We start from the raw sequence: 15,934 nt of genomic DNA on the forward strand, positions 1-15,934 counted from the left end.
TAACAGAGGCAAGAAAGTGATCTTGCAGCTCGGCCCCCGAAACACCGACTCCGACCATCAGCGAGACAGGAGGCAAAGACACGCCGATGGGGCGGACTCGACGGTGCACGTGACTATCTGCAGCTCCCTATCCATAGCCACCTGGGCAGCCACCAAAGCTCACTGGGCTTCGGTATCGCCTACATTCAGGATACGGCACAGTCACGGGGCAGGAGGATCATTTCTTGCATCCTTCTCCAGCGAGATGTCAGTGTTGTACCTCCAGGCTGCGTACGCCGGCACGGACTTGCGCTCCCCAACAGCTTCCCCCAGGCTTTCCCCCCTTGTAGGTGCAAGTAATGCAATCGAGATCAACGGTTAGATTAGGCTCCTGGCGTGCTCTGAGCACTGGGTCTCTTGACAGCAGTAAGAGCTAGGTATGGCTGACACCACCCAGGCCCTGCTTACGTACCAAAACGGTTGGTACGACAGAGCTAGCTTATTAACAGGCTACTGAGCCTTAATACTGACACTTAGTGTAATGGTTTACAGTAAAGGAAGGATTCTCCTACAAAGCGCCGAAGAGAGGGGAAAAAACAACCCCACCCCATTCCCTTCCTCTCCCTCTCAGAGTCTCTGGAGCGTCTCACAAGCAGGGAAGGGTGCTGGGGAGGCGAGGGGGCGGCGGGGGGCACCGCCACCGCGGCGCTGGGTCCCATCGGGGGCGTCAAGACGAACGACAGCAAGGGACAGTCGTAAGGAACAAGAGACAAACGGTGCTGGTGCTGTGCTGCCTCAAGCCGGGAGGTGCGCGTGGTCAAGCGGAGCGGGGAGAACTAGTCTTTCTTCAAGTCCCTGGATTCAAAAAGCTTCAGGCGTTCTTGCACAGTCAGGCCTTCCTTCAGACTCTGGGAGAGACAAAAGACAGACAGTGTCGGAGACGGGTGGGCAGGAGGCGGCGGCGGGCATCTGGCACACAGAAAGGGTGCGATGCTCAGGCAAAGGAGACGTGGGCAGCAGGAGAACGGCCTCCTTGGCGGGGAGATTAGTGGGACATGCTAAGAGAAAACACACGGTTATGGAGGGCGGTTACTGGTGAATGGCGCCTAGAGAGAGGGTGAGATTGCAGATGAACCAGGCGACGTACCAGAAGCAAATGAGAAGCACACCATGCTGCAAGCGGGATTAGCTCGACTTGGAAAACGACCTCCGGAGCCTGCGGTGCGGCGGTGGCTGGGGCGGTTTCAGCGGAGCTCCGGCGCTTGCGGGAGCCCCGGGCAGCTCGGCTCGGATCCGCTATGCTAAAGCACCACGGTGCTGAGCAGGACCGGTCCTCCCTGCCCGCCCGCGCCACTGCAGCACCGCCTGAACGTGCATCCGTCTGGGACAGCCCTGGCTCTGGTCCATGCGCAGGCTTTGCTCGAGCGGCCCTGGAAACTGCGCTGCTGTTGCCAGCAACAATCCCACCCTGTCTCTAACCCCAGCCTGGGGGCCCTCCCAAGCCAAAGCTGCCTCTACTGCACAGGGTTAGACAGAGGACTCGCTACATGCTTGCTTCGGGTCTAGCAGGATCTGATGGCTGATCCAATTCAGATGCAGCATCCAGATTTCAAGGCAGGACACTCAGCTAGCCAACAGAAAAGCCCAACCCGCTAGCCCTCGGCATTTGGACTTGTGAAATCTCTCGCCTGCACGTGGGGACCCAGGAGAACAGCAATGCGAGGGGTAGAAACCCAGAAGCAAATTGCTTGCCCCCTGTACGACAGCTTTGAGCTAAAACTAGCCTGAGGAGATGCACAAGCCTACAGCCTCCGTCCTGCAGCCCCAAAGCTGTGGCCTAAGAGCTTCAGGGGAGCAGAGCAGCAGGCAGGAGTTGTCCCTGTGGGAGGACACACACCTCCCTAACCAACAGCCAGGCCCACAGCGGCTCTGCCCCCGCGCCCCGTAAAGCCTTTCAGTGCTGGGCTGCGCCTGCTCGGGCACAGGCAGCCCGCTGCCCGCATGCACCCCGCAGGCAACCGCTGCCTGCAAGCCGATTCCTTGCAGCTTGCAAGGAATTCGCTCTGCAGCTGGAACTTTATTTGCTTTACGGGCCAGAACGTGGCAGCTTCAAAAGGCACAAACCTGAACACAAAGCCCCTGCTCTCAACGGGCTGCCATCTCCCCTTTGCTTTCACTTCCCTGACCGTGGTGCCAGAGGACTGTGCAATCATAGCAGCAGGTTAGACTTCTGGGCTGGGTTTTCTTTAATGTATGTTTATCAAGGCAGGACTCCATGAAAAACTTGCCCCACGGCTGTGCAGATTCCCATGGTTACTCTATTTCTTTAAATGTTTCTCCTCCCACAGGCCCACAAACACAGAACGGCTTTGCAAAGCAGCACGGAAATGAAAGCACTAAACTGGATTGGTTTGATTTACAAATGCTGTACGCTTTCTTTTCAACGGGCAGCAGAGTCTCTTGGGACACGAGTCTCTGAGCACACACTTCCTAAAGGAAGTTTACTTTGGGCCTCTCTAAATGGGCAGCAACCCATGCATTCCAGTTTGTACATCTGATTTCTCACTAGACAGAAGGAGACAACAGAAACCATTAGACTATTCTGCCCGATGGTACAAATTCCAACCAGTTCACTCCTTAGGCAGTCTCACAACCCGTCCGAGTCGCTGATGGGGCAGCCTGATGAAGGGAGACTAATGTAGGACGAAACCTGTGATAAAGGGATCCTCCGTCAGACTTCCTGGGGCTCTCCAGCCACCCCTCTGCCACCATGCTGGGGAGCTCCCCTCTCTTCTCTAATCTCCCTCTGCAGGTGCCCTGACCTCGGTCTGTACCACGGGCCAGTAAATTAACTATCGCTCCAGTTACTTGAGATATCTGGGTCATTAGGGATCGGCCTCGTTTCTCATCAGCTCCCTCCTTTCACTGGATGAGCTCGGAAGCCTCAGGCCAGTGTGTGGGATGGAGGTGCAGTGCCAAGGGATGGAGAGCAGCGGGGTGGACACCGGGGAGCTGGAGGAAGCCTAGAGAACAGGAGGAGGAGGTTACTGGGCAAGGAAGACTCTTTTGCTCAGGCATGGATCAGCCTAAAGAAGCAGCAATTATGGGTAAAGGAAATGTAGGGCAGCCCAGGACGTCCTCTCTGCAGCTGAGGCAGGGGCCACCATTTTACAACCTACAGGCCTTTGTGGGAAATGCATTTATAGGCATCACTGACCCACTCCTTCGCCTGGCTAACAGTAAACCAGCTATTTTTCCTACAAGACCTGGATGTTGCTGAAGTTTAGTCTGAGGCATGCAGAGTCATTCAAGCATGCACACTCAGTGTCCCGCGCTCGCAACACAGCAAACGGGAGAACGTGCCCCACCGTGTCCAAATCCTCTCCGTGACGGTTAGCTGTGTTGGCGAGCGTGGGAGGAGCAGGAAGACAAGAAAGCCATAATCCCCAGGGAAGAGCCAGAGAGACTGTATTTTATACGGATCTTGGGTACGCTGACTTCTCCCCTCCTCTCCCCTTCCCTCTCCCCCAGTAAAATAATTAGCCGAAAATAAACCAGCCAGTCATTAAGAAAAGAAGGGCTCTTGTTTGCCACGGAGGTGTGAGCAGTGCATGCAAAAGTGGGCTGCTCCCATGGGCAGCTGCGTCGCTTGGTGGGTGCCGGTTTGTTTACCTACGTGGCAGGGAACCTGGACTCGGGTTCATTTCAGTTATCCCATGAGACCTGCTCAATAACGGACTGTTGAAGGAAAAAGCAAAATAAAGAAAAAAAAAAAAACACAAAACAACAAACAACAAAACAAGAAGCTCATAAATCCTAAATGCATTGGCATTCACGCAGCCCCAGCCCCCCGTCCCGGCAGCGATGCAAGCAGGCAGCGCGCCCAGGCAGAGCCCATGCTTGCTCTCCTCTCCTCCTTCTCCCCCACGAAGCGACACGCACGGGGGACCACAAGATACACGGTCTGAGCTGAAGTGGTGAAGGGAAACCCGACATCAGACCTGGCCCAGCAGGTCTGGGCTGCGCCCGGAATGCACAGAGCTGCTCTCTGTATTTAGCCGGTGCAGCGCAGACACCCCAAGCTGATGACCTGTCGGTGGTGACCGTTTCCCCAGCATGGGCACCGAGCCAGAAGCCTTTCGCCTGCCCGGCTTCTCGCTCTGCCCAAGGTCCCAACCACTTCAAACATCAGCATGAGACACCAGGTATCCAGTGGCGAGAGGCGAAGCAGGGTTTGCCCATGCTGACCTTCCTTCCAACTGACCCATGTTTAACGGTGACTTCTCGGCGGCTCTATTTGCCCTTTTTATCCCCGTGGTCCCACAGCAACAGCCAGTGTGTAACGTGACGCAACGCTGGCAGTCAGCAGGCCAAGCAGGCGAGCTCGGCACAGCATCGTTGGGCTTTGGGGGACCCATGGCAAGTACAGAACGGCCAGAGAGACACAGGGCCACCTGTGCCACGTTAACACACGAGCAAAGCGTGTGTTAAACATGCCCAGGACCAGAGCATTGTTGTTCCATATAAAGACCAAAAATCTTGCAGTGACAAACACTGTAAAACCTAGAATGACGTGCACCTTTCCACCTATTGCCACCACCTAAATTTCAACTGAAAATGGGGTTTTCCTCCTGCGAAAGACCGAAGAACAGGGTGAACTTCATACTTTTTTACGCAGGGAGCAGCTTCGCGCCTCGATCTCGGCAGGGTCGGGAGTGTGTGTGCCCTGCCTGGCTGCACAGCCAGCCGTTCCGCAGTCAAAAGCTCACTTTTCTCCCCAGTGCTGTCCAGGCTAGCACTAGTGACTGGGAAATTCGCAGTTTTCTTCCCCTACCAATTTCTTTCCACCCGGGACCCCCACCGGAGAGTAACGCTGGGCATTCTCATCACACAGGGAAGGAGATCTGAGCTCACCTTTGACCTGATATTCCTTAGTTGCCGGCTAACACTGGATCTGTCTTTCTTCAAGAAATCAGGGTTGCTTTTTGATTTCATAATATCTGGGGAGAAGCAAAAGAAACAGTGTTAGTGTGGAGCCCTTGGCCTTCCTGCAATGAGCAGGGCTGGGGCTCTTCTGCCCTCCCAGCCCGGGCAAGTGCCCCAATGAGCCCGACTCAGGCAGCGCTGCTGGAAGGGCAGAGGGGACTCTCGGGGGTCTCCGCTCCCCTGCACTGCGTGTAGCATGAGGTTTTCCCAATGCAAAATGCCAGAAGGCTTTCAAAGCCCACCAGCTTCCCATCTGCGGGGCTGGAAGGAGGAACTGCCATGGGAGGGCAATTCAGGTCCACCTGGTCCCTGCCATCTCCGGCGAGACTGTCTGCAAGGAGCAGAGGTGGGAAGCAGCATGAAATGGCAAAAAACCAGCACTCAGACCCGTTACTGCACAAGGGCTGGTATGCTAGGATGCACGTGTTAGCTCGGGAAACCCACGATTGCTTAGAACTGCTGGAGGACTGACCATATCCCGATACAGTGGTGTTCACAGGGGATTTCTCTCCCTGAGCTTCTGTGGCTGCTTTCAGCTGCTCTTTCAACCTGCTGATATCACAGTCTGCCTTGGCCTTCACGATGCTCAGCTCCGTGTAGATGTCTTTGTACTTGTCGCTGGCATATTTCTTATCCTGGCAAAGGAACAAGAACGACCCAGCGGAGTCAGACATACAGCTGGAGCCAAGGGCGTTGTGAATGCACTGAAGAGGGGCTTGGCAAACGCCGACGAAGAACAGCCGGCAGCGGGGAGAAGCGCGCGGCTGGGGCGACGCACGCATTTCACACACGCTCTCGAAGCCACGTCTAACAGCAGCGCGGGACTCGAGATGGGCAGAAAGCTGTGAGCCCAGCGGCGAGCATACAACGCTGCCCGCGCATGCGGCGGCCCCTTCGTTACAGGATTACTTGTTTGTGGGTTTTAAGTTTAGCAAAGACACAGAATTCCAGCAGAATTCCCAGAAATGGCCTTCACAAAGAGGCTGTCCGGAGCAAACCAGATCTGATGCTGGGAGGCTGGGCAGATCTCTAACACTGATTACTTTTGCCATTTCAAATCTGATCTGGTGTGACAGGAAATAGGGAAAAACACTGAAGGGGATGTTTTCCCACAAGAAGGGAGAAGGATTAAGTCCTGAGCTGATACGGTCATGGAGTGCTTTACTGATGACACCACAATGGGCATTCAGTTCTGTTCAGGGGAAAAATTAAATGTTGCTTCAAATGTGGGGATACGTGAACTGAAATCTAAGCGCACACACACAGAGGAGCAAAGCACAGTCCGTAAGAGGATTTGCAGAAATGTGCCTGGGCATTACCCTCAGTGCCGTCTGCAGCTCATCTTTGAGGGAGCTGATCTCCTGCTTCAGGTACTGGATTTCTGATTCTTTGACCCGCAGCAGGACCTGTAGGAACAAAAGCAGGACGTGTTTGCACCCGAGCAGACACAGCACGATCCCGAGATGCTCGCCCGCTGAGCCTGGTGACAACTGTGTCAGAGCCGGAGGCTCAGCCCTGTGCCAGCTCCATGCCAGCACCACAAAGCTGCTGGTTCACCCATCTTCTGGTTCATGCAAGAAAATTACTGCTGGGTTTCTCGGGAACTTGCCCAAGCTTTCACCGCTGATATGCTCCTGCACACCCCTTGGTTTCTGTTAGCCCCCACTGCTCTGAGTGGACTGAATCCGACGGGACAAGCAGGGCCGGAGAAGGAAGAGCGGGTATCTGGCTTGGCATGGTAAGAAGGGAAGATCAGGACCCCAGGAGCTCCTGGCCCCTGATGCACGGTGCCGGCTGGCCGCACAGACCCGCTGTGCGGAGGGATGGGTGGCCACAGCACTGTCTGGGGGGTCTGCAGGCACTTGTGCCCACCAACGCTGCCCCTTGGGCACGGCAGCAGCAGAGCTCACCTCCAGCTCATAGGCGTCCTTGCCCTGCGTGAGAGGCGATCCAGCAGCCTCTCCCCCGCCCTCCCCGGTCAGCAGCGTCCGCAATCGCGTGATCTCCGCAGCCAGGCGGTTATTCAGCTCCTGTGAAGAGAGCAGAGCCGTTGTGGGAAGGGGGAGCGCAGCCGCAGCTCAGCGCAGAGCCCACCATGCTGCCCGTCGGGGGGGGGTTCACCCGTCCCCTACCGCCCGCGCCGGCTGCCCCGGGCATGGCGGGGACCCTCACCTGGTTGTGGGCGTTGAGCTCCTGGTTCTCCCGCTGGCACTGGCGGAGGGCCTGCCTCTCAGCCTCCAGCGCCTGCGCCAGGTGGGCGTTCTCCAAACACTTCTGCGAATACTGCTCCGAAAGCACCTCCAGCTCCCGCTGCACCGACTGCAGCTCCTCCCTGGCGGAACACACGCCGGCTAGTGCCCTCCCCGCACACGCCCACCGGTGCCCACTCTTCCTCCAGTGCCCTGGGACAACCCAACAGGGATCTAAGCGCTGAGGAGGAGGACTTGCAAACTCCCTTTGGGAAAAACCTCGAGCCCAGAGCGAGCCAGCCCTTCCCTCTCCTGGCACAGCGGTGCTTGGGCACCGAAGGGGACGGGAGGTCTTTCTCTAGGGCGTTAAATGGCAGGACTTCCTTAGGTTTCCAAAACCTGAGCCGAGATCTATCAAGTTTGCTCTGGGCACTCGGGACCGGGTGTATCTGCACACCCGCACATCCTGCGCAGATGCACCAAGGCTGGCTGTTTTGCTCAGCTCCCACGTGAGGATCGCCTTGCCACGGAAAGCTAAGTGCTTCCTCCTCACCCGGTTAGATTTCATTGAGCAACCCCTCCTGCTGCAGCTGCGTGAAAAGCAGCACTATGTGGGCACACCTGCCACTTCTGGTGACCGTAAAGCAGCCGAATTTGGGTAGTGTGGGGACACTGACCTGGAGCCCGAAAGATTACGGGCAACCAGGAGCCTCAGATGGGCGCAGCTGGGTTGGGACCAAGGGAAGAGGTCCCTGCGATGGCAGGCCTGCCCCCAACTCATTGCCAAAATCAAAAGGGAGGAAGGGGCCTCCCATACGCGTGAGCTCCCTGCGAGACACAGCGACAGACGGAGGATGACGATGGTCTTACAGGTATTGCCTTCGGAGGGCCTCGATGTCGGCATTGACGCTGCTGATCTGGGAGCGCTGGGACTTCTCCAGCTCTCGCTCCAGCTCCTCCCGGTGTGCGTTCTTCATGGCTTCGATGGCTGCGTGGGACAGCACAGCATTAGCACCCAGCACCGCTCCGTCCAAGGGCGTTTTTTTTGAGTTTTTGTTTGTTTTTTAAAGGAAGAAAACCCGAGTCATCCCACCGAACGGCCCACTGCTTCGTGGCCCTTTCAGTCTGCACCTCCAGCTGCAAAGCAGCAAAGGGGCTTCTGCAAATCCCATTTTTTAATAAAGTCCAAACGATTGTCCAATTCACATGTTGTTTCCTGGATTGTGGGACTCCTAATGCAGAAACCCTGGGCTCCAGCGCTTTAAAACTCCCTGGGGCACTGAAGAATTAATTCAGTGTGGAATCGGCAATAAATTAACCACAGGAATGACTAACGCCTTTCTGAGAGGGAACGGGAAAAAGTTCAGACCATCTCACAGCCAAGGAGACAGGTACCAAGCCTGAGGGAGGACCAGGAGACGAGTCTCCATCCAAAACTTACATCCCACCAGCCTCTCCCCATCTCCCCGTGATTCCCACCCAGCCCTCATGCCACTGCACGCTCTGCTCCTCCACAGCAGAGCAAAACCATCCCCGCGTCCCCATCAACATGGAGCTGCCCCACGGCGGAAGGACCGTCTGGCATGTCCCCATACCTGAAATGGTGGCAGCCGTTTCTTCTGCCAGCAGGCGGTCTTTCTCCTCCCGCAGCTTCTCCAGCTCCCGCTGGTGCTGCCGCTGCAGGTCCTCGATCTTCTTCTGATGTGTCTCCTCCATGGCTGCAAAGCCCCTTTCACATGTTGCCTGCAAAAGGGATGAGGGGAAGGGGTTGGCCCGGGAGCGCGGGGCTGGCGTCACAGCGGCGGCGAGCCCGCCAGGAGCGGCACACCAGCGGGTAGGTTGGGACCCAAGTTCCCTCATGGGGATCTTCTCCCTCCCCAACCATGGGGGAGTCAGCCGAGGATGGACCTCGCAAGGTCAAAGCTTGTCCCGTCAGCTCAACCCCTGATGACTCTGATGAAAGGGAAGGACATGGCAGGTCTAGGGTCAGACCTGATTGGGGAATGCAAATATATGTTAAAAACAACAAAAAAAGCCTACGGTGCCCCTTCTGCTCTCTTTTCAACGCCTGGTTTTATGCGGCCACCTTTGGGGTGGAAAACAAATGACTCGTGACAGCAACAGGACCTTAATTCCCAGCCGAGCATTGCTTCAAATGCTGCAGGGGCAATTATTTGCTAATTGAATTACTAGGAGTGAACTCAGGCCAGCACATGGGAGCAGCGCTGAGGATTCAGGATTCACCAGCTGGGAGATCCTGAATTCCCACCCGGTCCTGCCCCAGGCACAGACCGGGACAAACGCAAAAAGCCTATTTCCAGTTCAGCTGCCAGCCCGGCTGCCCTGCCGAGAGCGTCGGGATCCTGGACAGACACACGCTGCAGGACAGCAAAGCCCCAGGCAGGCTCGAGCCAGGAGCCGGGAAGGGGCACGCACCAGGGATGCTGCGCACAAGCCCCGACAAGACACCCGGGGCTAACCCCAATGCCAAGCACTGCAGCGGGCTCTTCTCCCTCTTCACGTTACAGGCTGGCTTTATTTCCCGATTTCAACGGATTTCTTCTCGATTCTCATTCATATTTTCCACGAGAAGAGAGAACTGTCACCAAGGGAGCCATTGGGACTCCATGGGAAATTTAAGGGGGACAAATTCACACCCCCAGTGACAGAAGTGCCCCTGACAGTCTAACACCCGCTGACCTACGCTAACATACGCTCTTCAGCATCACTTCGTTGTCTAATGCTCTGTAACCTGTGCCACTCTCATTTCCAATTTTCAGCTCTGGTGCTTTTATTCCTCCCCATTAAGTTTGAATCCTGAGGCATTCTTCATTTTCTCAGCGTTTTTTTTTTTTTTTAAACTCTTAAGCCAGTGCCAGAACCTGTCTGGACTTGTCTGACTACGGAGAGGCACGAAACAGCCTTGCGGGATTCTTCACTACACCTCTAACGCCGGAGGAAGACGGCGAATGCTCCTCCATAGGTCTGGCTGTACCTTCAGTATTTAATGTATCGTAAATGCATCGCTATAAATCCAGGACACCTGAACGTGTAAAAACCAGTATCTCGTGTTGCTGATGTTACATTCTCCATCAGCTTCAGAAGAGAGGAATCGAGCACATTTTAACCTGTAAATCGGACAGGTTTGCAATCACCTGGCTAGCTTTCTAACCGATGGAAGTCTCCATTTTGCTGCCTGTCCCTCTGCTCCCCTCCTGGACCTCTCTGCCCAGAAGATGCCGCTTGCCCTCCCGCCAGGCAGACGGCACGTTTGGCAGAGCAAAGCTGAAAGCGGAGGCGGGAGGTCAGGTTCATTGCTTGCTGTTACTTTTCAGCCTCTATTTTGATCCTGGCCTTTTTGCTTCTTCCAAAGTAAGAACATCCCCGGTACAAGCGCCCCATTTGGTGCCTGGCTCACAGGACAAGGCACTACCCGTGGGTCCCACTGACCTGAGCGCAGGTTCAAGTTGGGTTTTTCCTTCCCCAGGTTTAAGATGGAGGGGATCGCGTTCACTGAACACCACCGCTTCCCACCCCATCTCCCCAGCAGCTCTTCCTCCCCTGGAGACCCAGCTCACCCCTGATGGGACGCAGCAGAACTACTGCTCTCCCCAGGCTAAAACCAGCTTTTGGCCAGAGTTGAGCCACGCTTTATCCCCAGCCCAAATGTGCGCTGAAGATCGCGCGGCTGGAAGCAAACTCTCCCATACTTTCGCCGACTCTGAAGAACGACTGCTCCATGAAAGTCTTGCCGGCACGGCCTCTGCGCGCAGCCGGCATCGCTGCCCTTCCGGCTGCCCCTTCCACCTGGAAGCCTCCTTGGGTGCGGCCAGGAGTCCTCTGCTGCCCTAAACCCACCTCCTAGCTGGAAGCACTCTCTGATCAAAAGCAAAACACCAAACCCAAGAGTGTTTTTTTAGACGCTGTCCCATCTCAGGCTAGTTTTACAGCTAGTCCTGACCGGTGGAGCAACCTGAACACGGGCACTTCACGGACACTGGGTTTTTCTGCACCCAGCCTGGGTTTCCCGTAACTGTGCACTGTTTGTTGTGCGAGGAATCGCTGGTGTGCAACACCAGGGTGGTTCTCCTTGCAGCCTTGTGCAGAGGAGCTTTGCTTCGCTACTGTATTTGGCATCCGTTTGCAGCTACCTTCCCCAGGAACATAAATAAATTTCAGAGCATTACGTTTCCATTTCACCTTACATTTCTGAGGGCAGCAGAGACAGACTGGAGATTTGATCAGACTGGGAAAGACAGGGTTGAGGAATGCCTTTAAAGGGAAGTCACAAACAAAAACGTACGCCTCAGGTACACGGAGAAACGCTACGCTCTTCATATTGAAGGATAACGTGGCGTTATCAAGGTACTTCGAAACCCTCCCTCCCTCTACGTGCAGACGCTGCCTCCAATGATCAACCCTCCCGCTGAGACCAAGCCCTCAGCAATGCATTTAGAATACCCCAGCATGGAGAAAAGGGAAAAGCCGCGCTTTACAGAGGCCTTTCTAACACTTTGGGGCTTGCTTCAGCGTGCTGGCTCCTTCGGGGGACACTCCTTGGTTCGGCAAGCGAACCCCGGGACCGAACGCACCCTCCCGTACGCTCAGCAGCGTAAAGCGTTAAACGTTATCAAGACCTTTAAGTTTTCAAAGTCTTTCTGGTATTTTTCCCTCAAGGTGGAAGCGTTCCCCTCCAGATGCTTGTTCTCCAGCTCATCCCTCATGACGTTCATCTGGGCCTCCAGCTCCTGGATACGCTCCCTCAGGCCATGCATGGAGTCCAGGTCGCTGCCGGGGCCCTGCCTGGTGCCACCTGCCTCATCGTCCGCCCAGGCGTCCCCATCACCCAGGCCCACCGCGGGGGACGCCTCTGGGTGCTGCCTCTGGTACTCGTCCAGGGTCTCCTGCAGGCGCCGCAGGTTCTGGCTGTAGTGCTCCTGCAACGCCTGCAGCTCCTCGCTGTGGATGACCTGCAGCTCCTTGATCTTGGCCTGGAACTTGTCCTCCAGCATTTGCATCTGCTCCAGGTGATACTGCTCCATGTTCTGCTTGTCACGGACGATGGCATCCAGCTGGCTGAGGCCCTCCGTCCTCTCAGCCTTTAGAGCATCCTCAGTCCTGTTTAGTTGCTCTATCACGTTTCGAATCTCCTCCTCATAGCGTCCCTGCAATTCGCTCAAGCTCTTGCTGTGTTTATGCTCTTCTTCCTCCAAGCGCCTTCGCTGACCGTCAAGCTGGGACACCTTTGCTTTGAGATCGGCGTTCTCCCGTTCAAGCATGGCGATCACCTCGCCGTACTCACCCTGCTGCTTTCTAAGCAAGTCTTCATACTCGTCCCGAAGGAGAGAGACCGTCTTCACGCGCTCTTGGCAGAGCGCGTCCATGCTCTGCAAGGACTCCTTGTAGGACTTCAGCTCTCTCTCATATTCCAGTCGGACTTTGCAAGCGGCATAACAAACCTGAGCCTGAACAATTGCATCTTGGACTAACAAAGAGGAATACCTTTCAAGGTCTCCCATGCACGCATGATATGAAAGACTCTGAGATATCCTCAGGAGCTTCTGACAGTCTCTCATTGCCTCCTCAGGAGGCAGAGAGAGTAAGGCAACAGATATTTCCTTCAGAACATTTGATTTGTTCTTTAGTTGTTGGGCAAGATCTTCCTGAATGGAAACAAGAGCTTCACTGCTACGGTCCGGCAGGCTGCCAATCTCCTCCGCCTTGGCTAATTCCTGACGTGGCACCATTTGGAGACGGCTCCCATCCCAGGAGATTTGGGTTCTTTCTGAAGCATCCTTTTGAATTTCAAGTGCTTCAGAAATCTGGTGCATAACTCTGTCAAAATCAGGAGTCCTGTATGCTTTGATGATCTCCTCCAACATGCATTTGTGCTGCTGGAGAGCTGTTCTGGTATTATGGAGGTCTTCTTCAATTGTTTTTAATCTCTGATGAAAAGATTCTCTCATTTTCTGTGCAACAAACCCAAGTTCTGCCTTGATCAATGTAGCATCTGCTACAGCACTGAGAAAACATGAAGAAAAGCCCAAACCTGTTGTTTCTGTTTTGCCCTCGGCTTCTCTTTCTCTGGTGCTCAAGTGCACTCTCAGCTCCTCCACCTGGCTCCAGAACTCCCCTTTCAACAGCAGCTTCTTAGATAGGATGCTGGCCAAGTCAACTGCTGTATGAGAAACATTTGCTGGCTCCAGCAAAACCACCTCAGCCGTTCCCTGGATCTCTCTCAGAAGCTGGGATATCTCAGAGCTTGCATTTTTCAAAGACTCCGCTATTTGGTTGATGAGAGAGGCCTCAAATGCCACCCTCTCAGAAAGCCATCTCAGCTGGCTGGCGTCAAACATTTCTGCTCGCTGCTCCTTGGAGACGTGCTCCTCTTCTCCCAAAAAACCTCCTTCTGGAGCAGGGCTTTCTGCGATAAGGCTTTCATTCTGCTGATACTCTGATGGGACTGGCGCCACTCTCAAGGCTTGGATTGCGTTTGATAAGGTTGTTTCCATGCTGGACAGAGTTACATGGAACAAATCACCCTCTTTTTCCTTGTCTGATTTGGGCAAAGATCTTAGTTGCTCCCTGCACTTCTCTAAGCAAGTCAGCGCTTGATCATTTTTCATTTGGAAACCTCCCAGCTCGCTAACGTGATTTTCTATGAGCTTGAACTTTTCCTGCCTCTCGCTCTCCAGCTGTGAGATCAAAGCACTGACTTGGGATAAGCTGGTCTGAAGTTGTTCCCGCAGCTGAGACTCGGTGCTGGCCCACTGATGGTGGAGGGCGATGAGCGTCTCCTGATTATGGCCGTGCTGGCTTTCAAGCTTCATCGTCACATCTTTGAGTTTTTCCTCTGTAATATAAAGTTTGGTTTCCAGGGAATGGATGATTGAGAGATAGGTCTCAGAGTCGCTTGTCCCTGATGAGGGGTAACCAAGAGCAGGCTCTGATGACATGCTTTCTTCAGACAGTGATCTGTCTTGGCTCGTGTCTGAAGAGGTACTGCTTGTCCAGTTTTTCTCTGATCCGTCTGGAAGGATGTATTTTTGGCACTGGATGCTTGAGAAACGGATTCTTTGCCTCTTGGCCCCCATGATTCCTACATCAGGCTTTGCTAAGGCTTTCTGAACTAACTCTGGGTCTTGGAGCTCTACAGCTTTAGACGGGGAGCCGAATTCCTCTGCTTGCCTCTGGCTAGTCTCAAGAACCTCCTCCTCCTCCTCCTTCAGCGCAAAAGTCAGAGCTGGGAGGACATCCTGAGTTTGCAGAGCCTGCCCCAGTTGGGACAGATGACTTTCGTCAGCCTCGAGATTGGGGACAAGGTCTTCCACCTCCTCAGCACATGGACCTGTACCTACACTAGCTAATTTCTTTAAAGCCTCCTCCTTGGCCTTCAGCTTTACTTTAGTCTCCTCTAAACTGCTATCTAAAGCAACCATTTTAACCAAAGCCTCGCTGAGATCTTGATCTTTCTTCTCCACAATTCTCAAGTGCATTTCCTTAACGTGTCTCAGCTCTTCTTCTTTTTCTTTCAGCACCTTCTGCACACCCTGGAACTGATCCGACACCTCCTCGAACGATTGCTCCAGGTTGTGGTAGTTGGTCTCTTCCATTTTCAGCTTTGCTTGCAGCTTTGCAACTTCGTTATCTGACTCGGCAACCTGATTCATGAGCTCATGAAACCGACACTTGATCTGATCTCTCTCTCTTTCGAGCTCCTTGATGTGCTCTGCGAGTTTCTGGATGCTGGCCTCCTTCATCGCCAGCTGCTCCTCCAGCTGGTGGACAAGCTCACTGCCTTCGAACTTCGCACTCAGCTTCTCCTTCTGCAGAATCTCCATTTGCTGCTCGTTATTTTGCAGCTGGTTCTCATACTCGTTGGCCTTATCCTCCACCTCCTTCAGACTCCGTATTAAAACCTGCTTTTCCCTCTCGCAGCTCTCCAGCAAAGCCTCATAATTCTTCTGCAGCTTCTCCTCCATGAGGATCCGTGCTTGCTCGCTAGCGTTCAGCTGCCTGCTCAGGTCTGCGATCCTGTCTTGGAGCCGCTGCACCTCCTTCTGATGGTCCCTCTGCAAAGCCTGCTGCATCTCCAGGTCCCGCAGCTCCTGGGTCTTCTCCAGGAGCAGAGCCTCCGCACTCTTCAGCTTCTGCTCGCTGGCCTTCAGCTGGGAGCTGAGCGCGGCCTCGCCGTGCTGCCACTCCTCCAGCTGCTCTTTGGCTTTCTCTTTTTCGCTCCTCAGGTCGCTCTTGAGCTTGGCCAGGGTCTGCTCCTTGATGGAGAGCTCGGCCGCTGCGTTACTGAGCCTTGCCTGCAGGCTCTGAATCTCGGCTTCGTGGTGCCGGATCACGTCCTTGGCCTCGGCGTAGCTGCGCTTCAGTGACTGAATCTGCTGATTGATCAGCTCTTGACGCTGGCATTGGGCTTCCAGCTCGCTTTGGAGGTCTTGGTTGACTTTGTGGAGCCTCTGCCAGGCACCTGATGGCGAGGCGGCTACCTCGGTCTTAAAAAAATTGATTAAATACTAGATTAGTAACACTCTTGGCTCTCCCTTCTGAGTGTCACACCTCTGGCCAGGCAGGCCACAGAAAAGCTCCTTGCAGCGATTTGGCTGCTGCCCACATGCTCCAATTGGGATGATTTGTTCTTGGCACAATTTTTTTTGTTTTAACCAACTTTTTTTGGGTTTTTTTTGAATGAGCGACAACTGCTTTCCAGTAACAGAAAACACGGACCACAACATCAAAACAGCTGTACAGTAACAGGCTAAAAGGAAAAA

The 15,934-nt window shown here is 54.5% G+C and overlaps 1 protein-coding gene across 2 annotated transcripts in view; it reads right to left on the reverse strand.

Annotated features, from left to right (window-relative positions):
* Positions 1-815: 815 nt before the first annotated feature.
* The window catches only part of MPRIP (myosin phosphatase Rho interacting protein), a gene marked incomplete at its 3' end in the record, with an annotated part of 81,688 nt that continues 66,569 nt past the window's right edge, over positions 816-15,934 (reverse strand). Inside the window, exons 16-24 of one of the 2 annotated variants that reach the window (XM_082006604.1) lie at positions 11,792-15,658; positions 8,750-8,897; positions 8,025-8,142; positions 7,138-7,297; positions 6,876-6,995; positions 6,285-6,371; positions 5,438-5,600; positions 4,894-4,979; positions 816-887 (exon numbers count right to left, since the gene is read on the reverse strand). In XM_082006604.1, the coding sequence (XP_081862730.1) occupies positions 816-887; positions 4,894-4,979; positions 5,438-5,600; positions 6,285-6,371; positions 6,876-6,995; positions 7,138-7,297; positions 8,025-8,142; positions 8,750-8,897; positions 11,792-15,658 (4,821 nt within the window). The remainder of the gene's footprint in view (positions 888-4,893; positions 4,980-5,437; positions 5,601-6,284; positions 6,372-6,875; positions 6,996-7,137; positions 7,298-8,024; positions 8,143-8,749; positions 8,898-11,791; positions 15,659-15,934) is intronic. The other variant, XM_082006605.1, reaches the window with a different exon arrangement.

This window comes from Phaethon aethereus, assembly GCF_964289735.1.
Source record: "Phaethon aethereus genome assembly, chromosome: 15".
Taxonomy (NCBI): Eukaryota; Metazoa; Chordata; class Aves; order Phaethontiformes; family Phaethontidae; genus Phaethon; species Phaethon aethereus.